The sequence below is a fragment of the Enoplosus armatus genome, chromosome 19 (genome assembly GCF_043641665.1).
Source record: "Enoplosus armatus isolate fEnoArm2 chromosome 19, fEnoArm2.hap1, whole genome shotgun sequence".
NCBI lineage: Eukaryota > Metazoa > Chordata > Actinopteri > Centrarchiformes > Enoplosidae > Enoplosus > Enoplosus armatus.
The window spans coordinates 7,507,072-7,523,512 of record NC_092198.1 but is presented as its reverse complement, the minus strand read 5'-3'; the positions used below and the strand labels follow the sequence as shown (position 1 = coordinate 7,523,512).

Genomic DNA, 16,441 nt, shown 5'->3' with positions numbered 1-16,441 from the left:
GAAGTATCCGCTGTCGTACCACCAGGCTACAGAGCAGCTTCTTTCCTCAGGCTGTGATACTTTTAAATTCATCCCCGTCACTCCATCAAAAAGAATAGGTTTTTGTTATGTTTTGCTCTTTATTGTTTGTGTGTGCGCAGCATAAAGAGACCGCAAAAGTACATTTCGTTATACAACCTTGTGTTGTAAAATGACTATTAAACGAACCACTGAACCCCTTGAACCCTCTACAAGGTTGTTGTGTTGCAGACAAAGCGGCACACGGAGGTGTGGAACGAATTGTTCCTGGATTACAAAATCACATTTATCAGTGCAGATAATCACAACAGCTTATTTGGATGTATTCTTATCGATTTCTATTAACCCTGACAGTAAACTTCAGTAAAGAGCAGAAAGAGACCGCAAACCGGGTTATACAAAGAATTTAATGATGCAAGCTTTAAAACATTAAAACACGATTTCAATGTTTAATGAGGTAGAAATTGGACATGGACGGAAAATGGTTCGGTGAGACGCTTAGAAGCATTGAATGTAAATAAACGTGGTTGTTTACAACAGAAACTCCACAGGGTACCTTTAATTACCACAACTATCTCCTCCCATCATTAGTGGGCATGACAGGGAGGAGAAATCATTTGTGATGCGAGCACTTACTTTTCAGGTTTTCTACATCTTCCTGTTAGGGAGCTCACGGCTGTTGTGTTTCTGTCTCATATCCACATGCACTGTAAAGATGTAGATATATTTCATAATTCACACATGGTCTTTTCATCACCCCCCAACAAATTCTTTTATTTTTCACTAAATGATGCATCTGTGTTACTGCTGATATTTTGTCCATCATGCCAATGCTGCATATACTTGTGTTGAAAATGCCTCTGTGATTAAGTTCGCACTATCCCCATTTACTCTCTCTTTGTAATGTTTTTCCAGTGTTGCTACAGTTTCCCTCATTAAACTTTAATATCATACAATATACTGTATGTAATGTAGTATAATCTGTGGAGGTAAAATAAGTAATGACATCTTATATCTTATCTGTACTTTATGTACTATGCTAGGCCTTTTACATAGGGAGTGAACTTTATTTTACTTATTCCTTCATTATTACTTCGTTCTCTCATTTTTATTGCTGAAAATAACAATTACTTATATCTGTGCACCAAGGTCAAACTGTCTACTAGCTTTCCACCAGAAAACACGTAATGCTGATCTGTTCACATGTATGTATCAATGAAGAAGACCCCAACTAACACACTCAATACCTCAAGTGAAAATTGAAACTTATATTATTATTTCAATATTATCATTATTACAATATTAGTTGAATAAGAGTAATTTCAAGCTTGTAAAGTGGCTGTAAATTTAGCTTGGATGAAAGTGAAACTGTAGAGTTGAAGCTGACCTTTTGGCCCCAGTTTCAGTCATTCAGTTTCAGTTAAAACAGATATGATAGTGTTATTGATCTTCTCATGTAACTCTTTGTAAGAAAGAAAATACACATATTTTCTAATCTATGACTTCAGTGAAAACTGTGGAAAAAACTGTTAAAACTACTTAGTTGTGAAACTAAACATCCCTTGTGATAGTGCTGATAAAAGAGCATGCAGTGTTTTGAAACACAGTCACTAATGCCACCGCATCATGCCTGCACTTACACACAAAACTGCAGCCGAAGGTCAGCACGCATGAGAGGAAATCATAGTAAATAGTCTGTATTTGTCACATTGTGGGAGGATACACAAAACTAACAAACCATTTTCAAGCCACTGTGAATCTAATCACACATAATAAGATGAATCTGCCTTCAAAGGGTGAAATCACTGTTTCACAAGGCTGAACAGCTACTCGGAGTTTGTTTAAAATAGGCGCACGCTATGAATAATATATAACCCAATTTGAGACAGAGTCCTCATTACTTTGCAGATATCCCCAAAATGTGCTCATTCTGTAAATTCAGACACACATAGTGCTTGATGAGCTAGATGCATTACATAATGATAAGCAGTAATTGATAAAGGAAACTAGGTAGGAGATAATGGCCGCTTATAGAATGTTTTAATTTCTAATTAAAGACTTCCTTATGTTAAATACATCAAGAAGGAAATAAGACACATTGCTTGTTTTCACTTGGACCCTTGTATTTACTCGTCAAGTCAAAAGTCTGACCTGTTCAGATTGTTAATGTCCCCCAGGAGTGCTACCAGTTCTAATGTAATTTGTTTATGGTGTTTGTTTGTTGTTGTTGTTTGCCTTAGTTATGGGTGGACCTTGCATCAACTGTAAAATACTTATGTTTACTTTAAATTATTTGTTTGTCTCCATCACTTCCCTTTTTGTGTCAGTTTTAAATTAAATGAATGTATTCACATGTACTGAGCTCCTTTAAAACAGAATAATTTATTCATATGTACGGAGCTGAATCGTAAAACAAACAAGCAAAATGCACAGCTATCTTACCCTAAGAGGGAAAAAACAGCCATTCCACTTCAACCAATAATGACCAATAAATATCTCACAAGCTGTGCAAAACATGTTGCCTTGTTTAACAGATGTGTGTTCAGGCCATTTAGGCACTCAGTTGTGCCACGTATGACCAATTTGTTTGCACTCTACTAAGTATAGTAAATACCAATCAATCATCCTTTATCTGAGCTCTATAATTCCCCTCTGTTCCTGTGTGTAGAACAGAGAACCCATGCTGTCCAAATTATCCCTCCAGTCTAGCCATCCTCTTCTATTTTTTTTTATCTTAAACCAATGCTGCAAGCTGTTCTTCTTTCTCAAACTCCAATTAGCATAATCTAAATAAGTAGAAAAACCAAATCATTTTTTATATGCACAACGCTATGGGTTTTACAGTAAACCCCTTGTGGTCAAATTCATGTGGAAGAATCTTTTAATGTGTGACCCACTCCATCTGTGCTGCATTGTTTATGTGTACCAATGGCAGCACAACAGAAATATAGGAAAACTGTATTATGTGAAAGCTTCAGGTTTTCAACAGTTTTGCATAATGATAACATATGGACAAAAAGGCAACCCGTCGTAACTTTATGATTTTAGTATTCTTTGGACAAGTAGTTGACAGGTCCAGAAGTCACTGATATGTTTGTGTCATAATTCAAAGCTGACTACCGTTTTCTGAGGCTGCCAGTTGACCTCGAGCTCAGCATGCTGCGGTGAAGCAATGCACCTGAGGATGCTGCGGCAATTGAGAAACTTATAGTGCACCAAAGACATACACAGTTAATTAGTTGAAAGGCCAAGGGAAGATCACACTCACAAACTAAACAAGAACATTTCTGCTACTTTTTTTCTGTCTCTGATGCAGGTCTGTCTCTGCTCTTTGGAAATAAACTCCACACTTTTAGCTTCTTGTCATCCCTAACCTCCTTGCTTGATTGTTAAAAACAAGAGAGCAGGTTTTGTTTCAGTTTCATCCACCACATTTTGAGAAATCTGACGTTAAATATGTAGCTAGAGCCAGCAGTGGGATAGCTTAGCATCGAGACTGCAAACAGGGGGAAACAGCTCCACGACCAAAAAACAACCACCATTCGTAAAACTGCAACATGTCATTTTTGTTTTTTGTACAGAATAAACAAACAAGGCATAATATTTTAATTTGTGAGCTATAAAAGTGCTAGTAGGTGGACTTTTTTTTTACATTTCCAAGCTAGCTGTTTCCCCCTATTTCAAGTCTTTCTCCTAAGCTAAGCTAACTGACCTGCTCTAGCTACATATTTATATACCTGGGAGAAGTATTGATCTTCTCATCTAACTCTTGGCAAAAAAAAGCGAATAAAGGAATTTCCAAAAATGTTCAGCTATATTCCTTCAATGTCAACTTAAAGAAAGGGGTCAAATAAGACCGTAGACTTCATCACATACAGTATTGGCTCTAAGGCATCATCTCACTCCCAGACTGTGTGCCAGGAGCTCCCATGAGACCCACACAGGTTTCTTCAGTCCCATTTTCAAAAATGGTGCAGTCAGAACCTTTTACCATTTTGCCCTCCAGCCTCCATCCTTCAGCAGGTGAATTGGCCTGATGAGAACAACAAAACATCAGTCTCTGGAGGCGCAGGAGCTCGTGCCAGGAGGTACGCTGGAAGATGAAATATATGAAAGGGTTGTATATGGTGGAGCTCTTAGCGAAGAGGCATGGTAACAGAGTGACGATTGGAGTCATGTGGCCCTGCTCCTGGGAGTGAGACATGCTCCAGAAGCTGACAGCCACGTAGGGGGTCCAGGCAATAAGGAAACCTGAGCTAATCATCACAGCCATCTGAAATGAGAAGAGCAGATGAAAGAACTAGGAGGGGAGGGGAAAAAAGAGAATAAAACATAGGGGTGTGTGGAGGATGTGACTTTAGTAAAGGAGGGGTCCATAAGAGAAGAGAAGGAGATAACCATAACAGTTTGACATTTTGGGAAGTATGCTTATTCGTTTTCTTGCTGAGAGTTAGATAAGAAGATCAAAACCACTGTCACACTAAAGCAACCACCAGCAGCCAGCTAACTTAGCTTAGCACAAAGACTAAAAACAGCTAGCCTAGCTCTGTCCAATGGTAACACCACTATGCGCCGTATTGCTGTTGAACTTCCCCCCTGTTTCCAATCTTTGTGCTAAGTTAAGATAACCTTACAGACATGAGAGTGGTATCGAGCTGCTCCCCTAGCTCTCAGCAAGAAAGCAAATAAACGTATCCCCCAAAATATCAAACTATTCCTTTAAAATGAAATGTAAATTGTCAAAGCAGCAAAGCCGCATCCTACTATCAGATAAAAGTTACTGTATCACATCAAATAATAAAGCACTACTGGAAAGGGTTTTATGGTGATTGTTCATCATACTGATGATGGGTGTACTGTAGTTAAATGTAAACAGTGCTTAGAATACTGGAATGATATCATCATATTTATGACCTGCATGCTGATTTTGTTAAATTTTGCTCGACACGATATTAATCTGCGGTAACAATTAAGCCTTTCAGCACAAATGACGGTCAGAAGTATCATTAGAAATCATCGTGTCACCATAGCTATATGGGCAAGACAAAACTTCAGGCCGTCGTTCTGGCAGGCAATTCAAATATAGATGAGGTCAGGCGAAATGAGCTGCAGTCCATCTACTTGGACGTGAGGCACAGGTTTATGAGCGATCCACTTCCCAAATCCCCCTTACAGTTTATAAAGAGTTATACATTCCTCCTGTGAATATTCCACAAAATCAATATTCTCATCTTCTCGTCAAGGGATATTAAGTGATCAAAAGAAATCAAATGAGTCATTCACATGTGAATACGAATTGCAAGAAAATTTAAGGGAAGTAAAAGCATATATTAATCGGTCAGTGGTCTGTGTGTTCGAGGCTTTATTCAACTCATCACATGGCACATGCTCCAATAACCATCCAAAGCAAAAAAAAAAAAACTCCCTTTGCACACAGATTTTTTTGAGAAGATATTCAATGTTTCCATGTGATGATCAATAAACAACTGTTCTGTGTAAAACATACCAGAAGAGTTTATACACTCAACAGCTGTGTCCGCAGGGCACTGGCTGCTACACAAACAAATCTGTTGTGTTTTCAGAAGCCCAGATGTGTAAAAGTGGTGACTGGTCACTGACCTCTCCTGCTGTCAAGCTGAATTGGCGGATCAGTGAAACACTTTCCCTTCTGATCTTTGTCAATCCCTCCTCAGTCACATTCCCTGACGCCTGGCTTCTGGACTTATTCACCTCTGTCAGCAACTATAACTTCATTATTTATTCTCTATCTATAAACTGTGCAATACATACATATATATTGCATACATATACATTGTTATTGTATATATTTTCTCACTTACATATTGTAAATGTATATTTTTTTTATATTTTTACATTTTTTACATTTTTATTTTTTTATATCTTATATTTTTACAGACTTCTCATTTCTCTCTTTGCTACTTTTCTATTCTTGAATGGGAGCACCTGTAACTTGTCTAATTTCCCCCCCGGGGATCAATTAAGCATTTCTGATTCTGATTCTGATAAAGTTTAAGCACAATTTTTAAATCTGCTTCAAAAACATTTATACATAGGCAGATTCAATCCTGCCTTTAGACAGCCACAGCTTAATTCAATTTCAAGAATCAATAAAAAAAAATAGCAATAGCTTCTAAATAAGCTTCAAGAGTTGCAGGAAATGTCGTATACTTGCTTGTATGTGATGTCATCGGTTTGCTCCCCCTTCCCCCAATTCCCTATTCCCTCAATAGCTAATGCGCACACTTTGACACACTCATGAATATGCACTTCCACACACACACACACACACAGGCTGGATCTATAAAAGCCAGATGTAATTACACGATATGATGGCAGCTCTGACAAAGTGTGGGAAAAGGGATTCATCACTTATTTCTACTTCATAAAAGCAATAAAATGACAAGGGACAAGATTTCTGCAGTTCTCAAGGGAGGGACCAGTCTTTATCTAGTGTCCTTCATTCCTGATCTATATGGAGTGTTTTCTGTAGCACCGTGTTGCTGATTAATATGGTCCTTAAGCCTGAAGTCCTAAAACCACTTCACACCACTATTGTTTGGGGGTGCAGTTTGGTTTGACTCTATCCCAGATACATTATCCTGCTGCCATAAATACTCACTAGAGCACCAAATGTGTATTAAATGTGAATTAAACATGAAAAATAGTTACATACCGATGATACTTCTTCTCTTACTTTATTCTGTAATTTGAAACTTATGCATTTGTGACCCATTTATATGGGAATATTTACAGGGAAATGAGCTTATTCACTTTTTGGCTGAGAATTAGGTGAGAAGATCATTACCACTCTCATGTCTGTATGCTAAATATGACACGAGAGCCAGCAGGCAAGTTAGCATGGAGACTGGAAGCAGGGGGAAACGGCGAGCCTGGTTCTGTACAAAGTAAGGCATTAAAAGAGAAATAATAATCTACCTATTAAGCAATTAGCACTTGTTTGTTTAATCCATAACAAAACAGAAATGTCAAAAATGGGCAGTTAATTGCTGGAACTCTTTTCGACCAATCCAGTGACTTCCTGGAGTCTTCGCTGGTTGCCTAGGGAGATATAACATGTTAATTACAAAAATGTAGGGATACTGGTGGACAATTTATTTTTTCTTACCATGGGCAGACCCCCGTTAGCTGTTTCCCCCTAAGCTAAACTAACCATCTGCTGGCCTTGGCTTCATATCTAGCACAGAGACATGAGAGTGGTATCAATCATCATGAATGATATGCCAGAGGTAGGTTGTTGAGTTCAGCGCTCAGCACAAATGTAGCAAATTCATATACATGTATCCTCTGTATGAACATGTTAGTATTGTGACTTATTAATATTCCTCCACCACTTGACAGCACATAGAAAAGCATAGGCTTCCAAGGCTGCTGCTTGGGGTGATATAGAATAATACGTACAATATGGTTGGCAATACACACACACACACACACACACACACACAGACATACATATCAACAAATAAATAGATAAAAAGACTATGTTATGGAGTGACATGCATTTGTACTTTAATATTACACCTCTCTCTCTATTTGCCTCTGGAAAGCATGTTGTGCTGATTTGAAAGATGCTATATTATTTAGACCTTTTAATCACTATCTGCATTTCACTAATGATGTTGTGTAAGATTTCTTCTCTCATGGAAACGGTTCAATCAGTGAACGGAAACTGAACAAGCCAATACAGTATTGATCATCTTGTACTTACAAGAGTGATTTTCTTCTCAACATTGCCATATTGAAAATCATTGCTCTGGATGGATTGGTAGGCCCTGTGCAGCTTCCAGGCAATACCAAAATAGGTGAAGAGGATGACCAGACAGGGAAGGAAGGTGCAGAGTAGAGACAGGGTCATGATGAAGGTGGAGTGGTTTAGGGACTCCCCATAGCCGGTCCAGTCTATCGAGCAGGCAAGTCCAAACGGCTCCGGCCCATAGCTTCCCCAGCCCAGCAGAGGAAACAAGGCCCACAGGCTAGCATACAGCCAGATCCCACTGATCACAATACTGATGGTCCTCCTCTGGAACTTGATACCTGTTCACAAACAGATTTTAAATTCAGTTTAATATATCAACTATATGGCACTAGTATGATTTGTATAGATACTGTGCCATAAAGTATTAACAGCAACTAGGCAACAATTGTGTACATCACCTCTTTCAGTGGCACAGCATGTAATGAGCAGTGTGATACATGTTTATGTGATAACATTGCAGAGCCATTATAGTTCAGTCAGAGACACATCAGGGAATTGACTGTTAGTTTTGGTGGAAAAGGTTCTGCTCTTTGAGTGAAGAATAAGAGCAACAAGGAGGAATCTGGGGTAACTAATCCCCACACAAACATTAGATCTTAAATTGATTCCACTCCTATCGGGAGGTAGGTCCGAAACGAAGATGAAAGCAAACATAAATGCACTACATACAAATATAAAAGAAATAGCCATTCAAATGCAAGTGTGACTATAGTGCTCTGATTGAACTAATGCTAAGGTCCATCTATACAACAACTACCTCTCCAAAGCTTTATATCACCGCCCTAGATAAAGCTAGGACCACTCAATCATCATTTGTGAGTAATACTAGTGGATGTTTAAGCTCTGTGGGTTTTTCAGTCTATAGGGGAGCTGTATGCAGGCTGCTTCCCACTGTCACGCACTTACAATAATCAGTTGTGTAAATGACATTTGGTTCAAAGCTTCCTTGTGTGTTTATTGGCATTAGCATACATCTTGCATCCTAATAGTGTACAGATATATAACCACATCGATTTACACTCATAACTAAGAATTAATCTCCCGCAGTCAGGAATCAATTCGGCTGCCATTTCCAATCCAAAGTGCAAACTGACACAGACTGGTCTTCTGTATATTACTATATTATGTTGTGTCAATTATCATGGCAGGCTCTTATGTAAGTGTGATTTTGTATTTTATTTCAGCATATTGTTTTTATATCTCCATCTAATGAATGGTCACAAAGCCAACTATCTGCAGCATAACATAGAGTGCATGATAGAGCAACATACTGTATCAGTGTTGTGATCCACTATGGCTATACTCAGTGAGTCTTTGGTGTGCTCAAACCTGCATATGAGTAATCACTCTCACGATATGCAACGTATTGTCAGTGTCAGTCTCCTACCTATTTGGGTCTGCAGATTTTCACCCACTTAATTACTTGCATGAACTGACGTGCTTTCAAATCAATTCAGGTTTAAGCTCTATTTGGCTTCATTCATCATCTTCAGCGTCATACGCTATATTCAGAAGTTTAAGAATTGTGGCTAAAATTGTGTTAAATTGCATGAATTCACAGCATTTTATATATAGCTTAGTGTGCTGTCTCCTTGCAGAAAGAAACTGCCTTCATTTATTATTACTATTATTATTATTTAGTTATTACCCTTTCACACTTTGATGCTCTGCCTGTGGTAACCAGACTAATACAGCAATGCGGGCTACTACAATATTCAGAGGTTGCTGCCTAACTGAGACACCAAGCTCTCAAGTTTTTGTTAAGTGACTCTCCTGAGTCACAATACTAGATCTTTCTTGTTAAGACATAAGAGAATATGTAGTATATGCTGTATGACATTACTTGGTGTACAAGAACAAATGAACATCAGTGTAAATGTCAATTATGGCACAAGTTGTTAACTATAAAAAAAATAATTATTCAGCAGACCATGCTTGGGATTCTATTAAAACCAACTGCCTGACAAGAATGAAGCCCTCAGTGAGTGGAGGGATGAAAGAAGACAGAACCCCCCCCCCCAAAAAGCATTCAGCAAAGAGTAGACTGGGAGTTAGTCAAGCTATCACAGATCAATAAATCATGGGTGTAAAGATCAATCAAGTAAAGACCCTTTTAACTCTGGCTTGTGTAAATTGGTATAATTCTTGTCAATACACCAGAAAGATCTGGAAAAAAAATGAAAAGGCTTTCTTCACCATTTGATGTCCAGCTTTACATCAGAACATAAATCCCTGCGACCTTTGATTGCTTACTTTAAACATTGATTTCGTCATGCCAACTGTCATTCGCTAAGAACTGCTCTGCTCTCCCATAAATCCCATCTGATATTACTCTACCTGTCTTGGGTGGACTTCCTGTTACCAGGTACCTGACCATCCCCATCACAGCCAGAGTCATGATGCTGGTTATGCTGAAGATCATGCCCATCAGGCCGTAGTAGAGGCAAGACACGTCACCTCCGATCCAGGTGTGGTTAAAAGCCGAAGCAATGGACAGAGGATACATGCTGAGGGCCATGCCGATGTCCGTTACGGCCAAGTTCACCGTCAGCAGCTCGGGAGCTTTGAGCAGGGCGAGGCGACGAGCTGCGCTCACCAGGACTGCCGCATTCCCCAAGACGGACAGGATGGCTGCAGGAAAGAATACAAAAGGATAGATAAGCAAGAAAAGTGGCAACTCAAAACAAGGCTTTGACAATGAACCTATCTCTGTAGAGAGAGACACCAGGCAGGATTCATGCATTCATGGGGATTCATGGTGGTTCTTAAAAAATAAACTGCATGCATGTGATTCTAAAAATAGAAAAATATTGGACCATTAATTACAAAATTGCAGATAATGTCTGCTCCATTAGAGAGATTGTTTGATGTGTTCTGAGTCCAGCCTGCTTACGTAATATCTCTCTCTTACATAAGCTTATGGAAATGTGATTGATACAACATGAAATATTGTGCTGACGTGTTTATTTTCAAATAATCCTTTTAATCTGAGAAAAAGCATATGAGGTTGTTGTCCCTCCCGAGCCCTAATGGAGTAAGTGCTTTGAGCCGCAGACCTTGACAGTAATAGCTGAGTCTTTTTAAAAAATGTTCACTGTGCATGGTAATTGTGATTCTTATCCTTAGATGGTTTTGTCGTCATGGCTGATCAGAACAATGATAGTCAGTTACTGCTGGAGTTCTTCAAACACTACTGTACCGTATAGCAGATCTGTAAGTATTTATATAATCTCAGACAATCTAAAGGCTTCCAACTTCAAATTTCGATTCACAAGTCTGCATCTGAGTTGATGGAATATTCCCATGTCTATATAACTCTATGCCGTACAGTGTTGTTGTTTTGTGTTTGCATCATTACTCAAGAAGAAAACCAAGCCATTGAATGTCTTACCTTGTGTGCCAAGGCAACGCCTAGACTTGTAACTCAATTATAAAAGCAGGAAAACTGACTTTTGATTGCTTTAGTGCTCATCTATAAGGGTAAGTGGGAAGAAGTACAGATGATTTTTTTTGTTGTTGAGTGAGAGTGGACAAGGTGCATGCTATTCATATGAATCTAGTCCACTGTAAAGGAGACAATCCTACATGTTCAGAATTTCATGTTTTTCTTTTGAGGTTTTGCAGCATAACTTTACAGCACCACCCTGGGCTTTATCATCTCTCCTCAAGGTATTTTTCTGTTACGCATTTACCTTGAATGCTTTGACTGACTGAACATTGCTGAAATGTTTGTATATACCAGTTACTCTGCTTTCAGCTTGTGAGAGCAGCATTTTTCTGAGGTCTTGGCTCAAATTCACACCTCTTCCCCTTTTCATGAAGTTGCCCCATTGTCCCCCCATTGGCTCAGACGCTCTCCTGCGGAGCACCTTATCTCTACTTATCTGTTATTAAAATAATTTTACATCTCATTAATGGGCAGGGAAGTCTCCTCTAGATGGATTCATTTGAAGGTTTGTGCACACAAATGATCACAAATTTTACCTCTGATGCCTGCAAGGTTTTGTAAAAATCTCATTACTGTCACCCAGCAGCAAACTTTCTCGGTGGTTAATGAGGTCAGTAAGACAAGCTAGCAGACAAACTAAAGCAAAACGCCTCTCACTGGAGATCTCCAAGTGTGCCAATGTGCTGTGTTTATACAGTATGTGTGTGTCACACTGCAAATAATCACTCCTCTATTATGCCAATTATATCAGGATGATGTGGAAAATCATGCGGAGAATTATCTCCACAGAATCATCAGCGTCTGTAAACTCTCCAGACTCCTCAGGCAGGGAACAAAAAGGCTCTTATGGTCATATGGGAAATTACACACAGAGCAGGAAGGGTCAGGATAAATGATCTCAGGGCATTAGGAATGAACACCAATCATAAAAAACAGCTGCTCTCTTAAGTGTCTTCTTATTGGGATCAAGAGTAAAAGTCATTTAATCTGGTGTAGTGGGGACGACATAGCACTGTAGTGTACTCGAATTACACACTTACACACACACTTCACAGTAGAAGCAGGATTGTATGGTATTGAACAGTGATGGAATGGGGATAGAATAATGTCTGTGATTTTAAAAGCTAGACTTTAGACTTCATTTAATTGACAAATTATCTTCACTGCACTAATGATTGACTGGAGACTGAACTGTGGCCCCAGTATAACCCAAAATGTTCTGTACTGTATCAACATCAACAATATTGGCCTGTCTTATTCACAAGTGGCCAAACCAAATTCAAAAGATTAGACATGATTCTCCACAATTTCTAGATTTTATCTGGAGGACAGATTGAACTAAAACTGCAAGGCACTTAAAACAAATCCTTGTCATTGGATTTTGAGTCGGCTTAATTAGTCAACCCCTTAAAGTTGCATTAATTGATTTTTTGGGGCACTAGGGGGACAGAAAATGTCATAACACGCAGACAGAAACAAACATGAGATGAGGAAAGTGTATCTTAATTCCTTGATATGAAATACTTTGCTTTTCAGGTATGAGTCCCTGTTATTAATGTTTTCATGTATAAATGAGTTAGGTCAATGTCTACACATGCTAAGGACACCATTGGTCTTTTAGCAGGTTTTGTATTGTGAAGTAATAAGGTAATGTAGCTAGCTAGCTTCTCTGAATGCTAACTGCACCTCCCATGGAGTAGCTAGTTGGAAGTTAAAGTTACCTTGAAGGCAAAATACGATGTAGCTAGCTGTTGTTGTAATGTGTTGGTTATGCTATGTCTATATTTAATATACTGTAATACTGCAGTATGTTTAGAAGGAAGCCAGTTGATATTTTGTGAGCAGTTGCATTGGATTATTTTATTTATTGGACATGTATTTATCATATGTACGTTTTGCTTTATTTCTGGTATCTGAGAGAAAATATCCATGAAAGTTCCAGTGTTCATTGATCAATATTGACGTGCTAACCCTCTGCTTTTGAAAATTTTTTTGTTCATATTGTCGTTTCACAGTATAGAGCACATTTTAGAAAAAGAACTGTATGATTATATACATTGTGAGATTTATACTTGCCCATGTATCAGTGCTTGAGTTGGAACAAAAAAGTGCCTCTAAACCAGCCCGTCCTGGTAATTTATTGTACTAATATATATCATGTACTGTATGATATGGTTAAAGGATACGGTTATGGAAACATATCAGTGACTCATTCCTGTTTCATTACATCATTGACCATCATTTCTAGGTGGAACCAAGTACTACAGGGACCTGGATAAGGTATTTACATGCCACAGTATCCAGTGTTTTCTATTGGAGTACTAGTAGCATATCCAGGTTTCTCAAAACCAGGATAACGGCTGATCCAGGTTTCTGAAACCAAGATAAGGTGTTAACATGCACAAAACATAACTGGGATTTCAAAAGCCAGATCATAACCACGATACTCATGTGCCTGTAAATGCATTGACTGTGTTGGCTCTGCATTTCAGCACACTTCATTCAGCTTAAAATACAATGCAATGAAGACAACTACTGAACTGTGATATAAATAAATGCAACTAATTCTGATTTTCAGACTGTGAAAAAGGGGCCATATAACTGTTCAATCGAATAATGTCCTCTTAAATGTCATACTGTCCATAATGTAGTGTGCTTGAAGGACAGACTGTGCCAGTGGAAGAAACTGAAAGACGGTGTTTAAGATCTTGTGTTAACACGCTCAAGTCCCACCACTTCATCAAGGTTTCTTGTCAGTTTTGAAGTTATAGGAACAAGAAGCAAAGCAAATCAAACTAACTGATATTGTTTGCACAAAATGGGGAGCTCGTAAGGCTGAAACAGGTAGTTTGACACTGAAATCATCCTGGCTGTGTCTTTTGACATTAAACAAAGAGGGCAAGCAAACCAAGAATTTCCCTTAGGGGCTTAATAACGTGCTTATTTCTCATAAGTCATTTATGGGTTTTACCGTCATGGCCGCTGTCGTTTGGAAGAGAAGATGTAATTTTTTCCACGACAGTTGACACAATATGACAAAGAAATAATGTACTTACCAATTATCACCAGGTACATCCCTGCCCAAAAATCAACAGTAGGTGACAGTTTGGACATGTATTTATTATCCATATTTATCCAGTCAGTGGTAAAAATAGACACAAATTACTTCCAGTAGGAATAAAAACACCTTTAACAGGTTCTCAAGTCTAGTCCCAAACGTACTTGTACTAAAATTTTAGAAGACTGAGCATATTGTTTCCTGTCAGCCCTCATATTCTTTCTGTGCGATGTATTATCTGACACCTAATATACAGGCATGAAATCCTGCCACATGGACAGTCGACAGACACCCCCCCCACCCCCCACTACACCAACATACGCACAATTGCAACCGTGCACACATGCACACTCACAGATTATAATTACTAACAATCACTTCATGACACATGTTGCTTGACACTCCACACACACACACACACACACACACACACACACACACACACACACACCCAGGCTGGATCCATAAAAGCCAGATGTAATTACACGATATGATGGCAGCTCTGGCAAAGTGTGGGAAAAGGGATTGTTTGTTTCTCTGATACTTTTTGGAACCTTAATTATAAAAAGGGAAGAAAGGAAAGAAGATTTATTGTCTATTATGCTTTCAATTGAAGATTGAATTGTAGATAGAATGGGATTAATATCTCAGGGGGACTGATGGTGTAAACTAGGCCACTGTCTGTCCATGAATGCATCTTATTGCAAGGGGTCGAGAGGGATTAAAATGTACTTTTAGTTTTAAAGTTTTTTGTTCTGACTCCAGGGATAGCTGAACCCTTGACCCTGGTTAATACAGCCTGCAGCGTGTGTCTTTTACCTTGCACCTTCTCCACATTTATTCAAGTGATCTTTGCACCTCTTTATGTGTGAAAAGGGCAGCGAAAACATCAAGGTTCACATACTGTTTCTGAGGTATAAAAATGCTGTCAATGGTTGAGGAAGTGCTGTGACATACGATAATCATATTGTCCTATATGTCAGTTGTAGGTATACCTATAAACATATGGAATGAAACTACAATATGTTTAATGCACAAAAAGTAAAAACAAATAAAAACATAAGTTGCCTTTGTGTATTTTAATGAAGTGTATGTAGTTTAACATTTTTATTATCTCTTATTACAGGTAGCTCACTGCAACATACAAATGAAGAAAACATCTGCACCATGTTGACAACACATATATTGTGTTTAGCAAAAACTGCTGCAAATGAATAAAACACAAGCAAACTGAGAAACACATTCACCAATTTGACATTGCAAGTGCACCACGCAGAAATGCACTGCAAATGCAGAAAACACTGCAAGGAGTACACAAACACAGACGTTTCCCAGGAACACTGTAAACTGATGACCATGCTGGTAATTAGTGTAGTAAAGGTTAACTGGTAACACTTTATAATACGGGTAAGTAATGCTAAACTAATGCATGACTCCTGACGATTTAATGCAGAGAACATTTTTTTCCCAATGTATGTAATAAAATATAACAAAGAATCCACCCTAACTTGTAAATGTGACATAAAGACTACTGGGTCATGCGGCACCATGTAGATGTTTGCCAGATGACGGCCAGTTTGATTAAAAAAAAGAAGCAAAAGCTTCATATTTGTGTGAGAGTGGTTACTGTTCTGCTTTCAGAGAGGCAGATCAAACACCTGGGTCTCAAATTGTCCTTTTCCATGCAACATAGGATCCAGCTGATTTGGTGGCATATCAATTAATGTATGAGGGAACTGTGAATTCACTAATCATCATTCATTAATTGATTTAAGTGTTGACTAATCACATAAAGTCATAGGGACTTGATCATTTATTAATGGTGAACAGGATTCATAATAAATCTGGCATTCATTCATGCAGCATGAATAAATAATTGCGAGTCATGCATTACTTATAGTTTTAAGTATATGCTCTATACCCTTATTATAAAGTGTTACCAGCTAACCCTAGGTGTATAACTAATACCTCCAAGAATCCTTTTACAACAGCAACAAGTGGTTGACTTTAGCTAATTGCGTTTGGGGGTGAAAATGCTTTCTTTATTTACAGTTGTGATGGGCTCTTGTAGCCATTGTGCTTTTTTGAAGATAAACATAAAGGCAGTTTTAGTGTAATGTAG

General features: G+C 38.4%; 1 protein-coding gene across 1 annotated transcript; it reads right to left on the bottom strand.

Annotated features, from left to right (window-relative positions):
- Positions 1-3,904: 3,904 nt before the first annotated feature.
- On the bottom strand, positions 3,905-14,393 carry opn8a (opsin 8, group member a). Its single transcript, XM_070926313.1, has 4 exons — positions 14,318-14,393; positions 10,151-10,444; positions 7,766-8,091; positions 3,905-4,291 (listed from the first exon to the last, which is right to left on the bottom strand). Exons 1-4 carry the CDS (start codon positions 14,388-14,390, stop codon positions 3,905-3,907), a joined length of 1,080 nt encoding a protein of 359 aa, XP_070782414.1. The 5' UTR covers positions 14,391-14,393.
- Between the last annotated feature and the right edge of the window lie 2,048 nt (positions 14,394-16,441).

Bases quoted from the DNA above. Each gene is read 5' to 3' on its own strand.
- opn8a (XM_070926313.1), bottom strand. From the start codon at position 14,390: ATGGATAATAAATACATGTCCAAACTGTCACCTACTGTTGATTTTTGG. The intron at 10,445-14,317 runs GTAAGTACATTA...TCTTTCCTGCAG, and splicing joins GATGTACCTGGTGATAATTG to CCATCCTGTCCGTCTTGGGG. The intron at 4,292-7,765 runs GTAAGTACAAGA...TTCTCATTTCAG, and splicing joins TTGAGAAGAAAATCACTCTT to ATGGCTGTGATGATTAGCTC.